The sequence below is a fragment of the Pteropus vampyrus genome, unplaced genomic scaffold, assembly GCF_000151845.1.
Source record: "Pteropus vampyrus isolate Shadow unplaced genomic scaffold, Pvam_2.0 Scaffold360, whole genome shotgun sequence".
NCBI lineage: Eukaryota > Metazoa > Chordata > Mammalia > Chiroptera > Pteropodidae > Pteropus > Pteropus vampyrus.
This window is the reverse complement of record NW_011889141.1, coordinates 358,421-364,819: the sequence shown is the minus strand read 5'-3', so window position 1 is coordinate 364,819 and position 6,399 is coordinate 358,421. Positions and strand designations below refer to the sequence as shown.

The following is a 6,399-nucleotide window of genomic DNA, read 5'->3' as shown; positions in this document are numbered from 1 at the left end:
ATAACAAAAACTTAAGGCAAAAAGCCTTACCAGACATAGGATAGGGAGGGTTTCATAATGAAAAAAAGATCGATCCACAAGAAAAATATCACAATTCTAAGTTTGGTTGCTTCTTATAACACAGCTCAAAATATTAAAAGAAAAGCTAACAAAACTTTATAAGTAGAAAAAGCTAAAATCATCAAAAGAAATTTTAGCACACCTTTTAGTAAATGAAAGAATATGCAGAAAGGCCGTAAAATGATAGGATTTTAAATAATACAATGAAGAAAAAAAACCTAAATGTCACATTATTGATGGAGGCCGGAAGATAGTGGAAAGACATTTTTATAAGTGCTCAAATAAAATAATATGAAACTGAATTCTATGCCTGGTTAAAATGTCCTTCAAAAGTGAAGTTGAAATAAAAATGATAATGACAAAGAATAACTGAAAGATTATACACAGAACATTTTCAACAAAAGCCATAGGGCAAGTCTCAGTGAAATCTAAAGTATGTTCTCTGCATACAATGGAACTGTGTTAGATGTCAATTAAAAAAAAAAACCAAAAAACCCTAACAATTCTAAAACAGCTTGGAAATTCTAAATTACGTAAGACTCTAAGAAGAATTAAAAATATATTAAAATAAAATAATGAACTATTCATACCAAACTGTATTGGATACAACTAAAGTATGTTTAGAGGAGACTTTATAGCTTTAAATTGAAATACTGGAAAAGAAGCAATACTGAAAAATAAATGATCTAAATAGCCCTATTAAGAAAGTAAGACATCCGGAGTTAGTCTGCTCAGGCTGCAATAACAAAATGTCACAGGCGTTCTTAAAAGATGGTGACATAGGAGGCCTTTGAACTCCCTTTCTCTCACGGCCACACCAAATTTACAGCTACCATGGAAGCATTCCCTGTGAAAGAAATCCAGACACTAGCTGAGCGACTCCAACACATCAAGTGAACAAAAAAATACTTCAAAACAGGCAGAAAATAGGAAATCTGAACAGATAATTACTAGTAAGTATACTGAATCAGTAGTCAAAATCTCCCAACAAACAAAAGCTCAGGACCAGATGGCTTCACTGGCGAATTCTACCAAATATTTTAAGAAGAATTAATATCAATCCTTCTCAAATTCTTTCCCACCAACCCCTCAAAAAAATAGAAGTGGAGGTTTCAAATTCATTTTACAAGGTCAGCATTATCCTGATACCAAAACCAGACAAGGACACTATTAGAAAAGAAAACTACAGGCCAATATCCCTGATGAACATAGATGCAAATACCTGCAACATTTTATTAGCAAACTGAATTCAACAATATATTAAAAGGATAATATACCATGATCAAGTGGGATTTATTCCAGGATGGTTCATAACATAATAAAGGATAAAATCATATAATCATCTCGATAGGTGCAGAAAAATAATTTGACAAAATTCAGCCTCCTTCTATGAAAAAAATCAAATTCTCAAAACGTTGGGATAGAGAGATGTACCTCAACATAACAAAGGGCATATGACAAGCCCACATTTAACATCATGCTCAACGGAGAAATGCCAAAAGCTTTTCCTCTAAGATCAGGAACAAGAAAAAGATACCCCTCTCACCATTTCTATTGGACATTGTATAGGAAGGACTATTCAGAGCAATTAGGAAATGAATGAGTAAATGAATGAATGAATGAATGATAAAAGGTATCCAAATCAGAAAGTAAATCTGTCTCTGTTTGCAGATGACATAATTTCGTTAAAACTAGAAACAATTCAAATGTCTATCAACAACAGAGTGGCTAAACGAACCAATTATTCAAACAATAGAATACTACTACTGAGCAAAATAAAAGGAACAGACTGATACATGCAGCAACAAATTTCAATTCATTATATTGAGCAAACAAAATCAGATATAAAAATGAGCAGGCAAACTTAATAAGTGGTGCTAGCAATCATAATAGTGGTTACCTCTGGATGGGGTATCAGGATTGATTGTGAAGGGACATAAAAGAACTTACCAAGGTGACAAAAATGTATAATATATCTTAATTTGGAAAGCAAAAATGAGTACAATATATATATTTACATATAAACAGTGGTATGATAAAAAAATTGGAAATTTTTTTAAAGCAGATAACAGCAAAGTTTTAATGTTTTTATATACAAGAAGTGAATATAACTGGCAAAAGAACACAATAAAAAATAGACAAAGCTTATGAGAAAGGAATTTACAAAAATGCAAATGTAGTGGTCAAACATACTCATAGAGTGATGCTCAAAATCACTAGTAGTAGGAGAAATGTCAGTTAAACTAACAACAGACTAATCACCAGATTGGCAAAAATTACAGAGTTATCAAAATTATCACTGGCAGAGAAACGGTGAAAAGCATGCTCTTATATATCAGATGTTACTGCCATTTTGGAAAGCGAGGAACATTTACTTATATGAAAGTCACACATACCTTTAATCCAGGTAGCTATCTCTACAGCAATTAAACCACCTACATGTACGGGTATGTGGACAGGAATGCTTATCGCAAAAGCAGAAAAGAAAGAAAACGAGGAAGAGGAAATGAATTATTTCCTGTCACTAATGAATAAATGAATGACTTATGGCAACTACACCATGAGATGTTAAGACCCATTGAAAACCTTGTAACTCTAAACAGTTTTTTAACCTATAGTCAAAACACGTAGACAAATATGGTCATAGAACAGACTGTTAACCATATGCTACTGGCAAAACACAAAGGTTGGTCCAGCCTCTGGACTACTAACAAGGCGTGCATCCCTGTTTCCGCTCCTGGTTGCCAGGATATAAACATTTTAAAGATCTTAGCAACAGTAAAAAGGACACAAGATTAGCCTATGCTTCTTGTTAGGTGTCTTTTCCTGCATGTTCCTCTTTTTCTGGGCCTGTAGTTTGCTCTTTTCTCTCTTATTCTTTTATCTTCTTTTCTATTTTTGCTTCTCTTTGTCCTTTTTCTTAACTTTTGTTTCTCCTTCGATAGATCACTTTTTGATATTAATTCTTGGTATTTTATTTATGAAATGGAGTACTGCCTACACATAATTTAGAAAGTGTGCTATTTTACATGACTTTAAGAAAATAATGTGCACTGCGATGCTGTGCTGTGTGGTGCTGGGCAGAGCTGAGCTGTGCTTTGTTAAAACAGCAGAAAGTTGTCATGAGCCTCCACTTACTTCCTAAGCATCAGATACACTTGAGACACATGGGTGAGCGACCTCACCTGGGCATTGCTACCTCGCTGTCATAAGAAAAACAATTGTTGTGCTAATGGCGTGACTTCTCTTCTTTTTTTCTTCTGTTATAGGGAATTTTAATTATGTTGATGGCCCTCAGCATTATTGAGTTTCTCGTCTCTACGTCCTTCTCATTCCTGAGTAGAGCCTTTGACTGCTGTAATTGCGAGGAATGGTGTTGAATAGCACTGTGAGAATAAAGATGTGTAACAATATGAAGGAGAGATGAATCATGCTTGTGAGGAAAAGCCAAACGGAACATTGGCGCTAAAGCCGGCAACTCTTTGAAGCAAAGGGGAGCGACTCGAGGGAGCAGGGAACATTTCAGCTGTTAAGACACACCCTGCCTCTTTGCAATGCCATCTCGTCTCCCCAAATCACACGGTCGTCCTGGTGTCAGTCACCTCCTCTGTCAGTCATGCATTCACGTAGCATTGCCACTGTAAGGACAGAGACATGAACCACAGCCCAGGGGGTGGAGTGACCGGGTCCACGATTTCTCCAAGAGACTCTACCTGGCGGCTCGTACTCCACCGTTGTGTGAAAAGATGAGTTGGTTGGAAGGATGGCTTGGCCCACTAATTTTACATCGGCCATGTAACATCACACGTGTTACCCACGTGTAACCACCGCACGGCAGCAACATGGGGGGCACACACTAGTGAGAGCCCCTGTAACGTTCCAGGCACTGCGCAAAGTGCTTTCTGCGTTTGACTCATTTAAGCTCACGAAAATCCTAAGAAATATTTTATTATAATATTCATTTTGCAGACAAGGAGGCTGAAGCACAGGGAAGGTTAGCGACATGCCCAAGGTCACGAAGCTTGCAATTGCAGAACCCTGATCTCGACAGGCAGTCTGGCCCCAGAGCCCACGGTCTTAAGCCCTATACCAACGTACCAATGTCTCTTCTTCAACTTTTGGTCTCAGGACCCTTTTACATTCTTAAAAATTATAGAAGACTCATCATACGTTACTACAAATAACACTTTCATTAAAAAAAAAAAAAAAACCCTATATTTTCCCAAATAGAAAATATTGGTGTTGAGAGTAGCACTAGCATAGAGTTTTGCCAATCTCTTTTTTTAGGTTACTTAACATTCTTTTATTTTTATTTTTTAGCTTTATTGAATTATAGTTGACACAAAAAAAATACAAAAAAAAAAACCCACAAAAAAACGCCCACATATAATGTATGCATAGGCCAATGCCATCCACATGACCAAGATACTAAGCACACCCATCGCTGTCTAAAATTTCCTCATGTTCACTTGTGGGGTTTTGCTTTCATTTTCATTTCTTTGATAAGAACAGAATATGAGATGTATCTTCTTAACATACAGTACACAACACCATATTATTAACGACGAGCACTCCACTAGATAGCAGATCTCTAGAGCTCACTCATCTTGCATAATAAAATCTTTATAGCCTTTGAAAAACAAACCCCCATTTAACTTTACTGCCCATTCGCATCATCTGAGGAACTTTTATCAACCTCAATGTACCATACACCACCACGTATCCATTAAACGGGAACGTGGGGAGAGCCAGGCATCAATATATTTTTTAAAGATCTCTAGGTGAACCCAAAGCAGAGCAAAGTGTGGGACTCGCTGCTCTCCTGTAACCTAATGGATGACAACCGGGTTACCTGCTTTTGCAGTCAGTCTGCTGTGACAGCTCGTCCTCTGTGTCCTGTGGAGAATACCACTGTAAACTCGTGGAAAGGGGTAAATAAGGTTTTAGTACTATCATGAAAATTGTTTTGAGGTCACAGACCCCCTAAAAGGGTCTCAAGGGCTCCAGAAGTTTCCTGGACCTCCCTCTGGGAACCTTTGTATTTCCTCCACTGGTGGAGTACCTGCTCAATACTAGAGATCTTGCCTCTGTCACGTCGCTTAAAAGTCACCACGGCCCCAAGAGGTATAACTGGCCTATGTCACAGACACGAAAACCGAAGCTCCATGTGGTTAATGTTTCTGAGACCATAAAGGGAGTGGGATTTAGAACCAGGATTTGGATCAAGATCCCTAACTCCAAACCCCATTATCCTCTGCTGCTTTTGGCCCAGAAGAAACTTGCAAACTCAAAGAAATAAACGCTCGGGCTTTTCTTTCTGCTACAAGCTGGAAGGAGAAAGGCCTGTAGGTGCATATGTGAAGGCAGGGGATGGGAGAGTGAGGATCTGATGAAAAATGTTTTATTATTTTTTTAAAAATATTAATTTCCAGTGGAGTGAGGTTCCGATGAGAAGTATTTGGCAGCTGAGTGAGGTTCAGATGTGTGGAGCTCCAGATATATTTAAGGATGAGAAGCTTTACGGTAAAGGCTTTTAAGTCAGACCTAGTTTTAAATGTTGGTTCTGCAATTTAAAGCTGATTGACTTGAACAAATTATTTAACCTTTGTGAGCTATAAATCTCTAGACTAAAATGCAATAATACCCACCTGATGGGTTTACGTGAGCCTTAAATGACACATGTGAAATGATTTTACCAGTGCCTGGAACTTAAAAATCACTTAATATATGGTAGATTTTCTTTTAAATTTATAATTAAGGTTTTGTTGCTTTCTAAACATCACATTTTATCACTTAGTATGTGACTTTGGGCCAGTTTCCCCCATTTCCTGAACTTTAGTTTCCATGATTATAAAACAGAATCAATACTATAGGTGTTATACGGTCAGCGCTTGGGATATAAGTAGGTATTCAACTAGTGTTACTTTCGTAACTGTTAAAAATATAAAGTGGTCCCTCAGGACAGAAAACCTCATAAACTGCAAAGCTCTTAAGTACTCAAATTTACATTTTTCTTTGTTTTAATTATTTATAAGTACAACATTGGGACTTTCCAACTTGCAATCAAGTTCTATTTGCAATAAGACCTTTAGTTTCACCTGTGAAGGACCCTGTACCTCCCTTACCAAGTCTCTCAAACCAAAAGTCTCCAACACCAGTTGGCGACTCTGGGTGGCAACGCCCTGCCGAGCAGTTGAGAGCACATCACAAAGTTACCGCCACAAAGTTACCGCCACAATGTTAACCGTCTAGATGGGAGAAAGAACCAAAGCGGAGCCATCATCCCTCATGGCACTGCAGAGAACACAGCCACACAGCTTTCAAGGGACATACAGACCA

At 37.6% G+C, this 6,399-nt stretch overlaps 1 protein-coding gene across 1 annotated transcript in view; it reads left to right on the top strand.

The window, feature by feature from the left end:
- Nucleotides 1-3,440, top strand: part of MS4A5 (membrane spanning 4-domains A5) — a 15,948-nt gene extending 12,508 nt beyond the window's left edge. The window contains exon 4 of the mRNA XM_011379479.1: nt 3,330-3,440. Within this exon, the coding sequence (XP_011377781.1) occupies nt 3,330-3,440 (111 nt within the window). The remainder of the gene's footprint in view (nt 1-3,329) is intronic.
- The last annotated feature ends 2,959 nt before the right edge of the window (nt 3,441-6,399 follow it).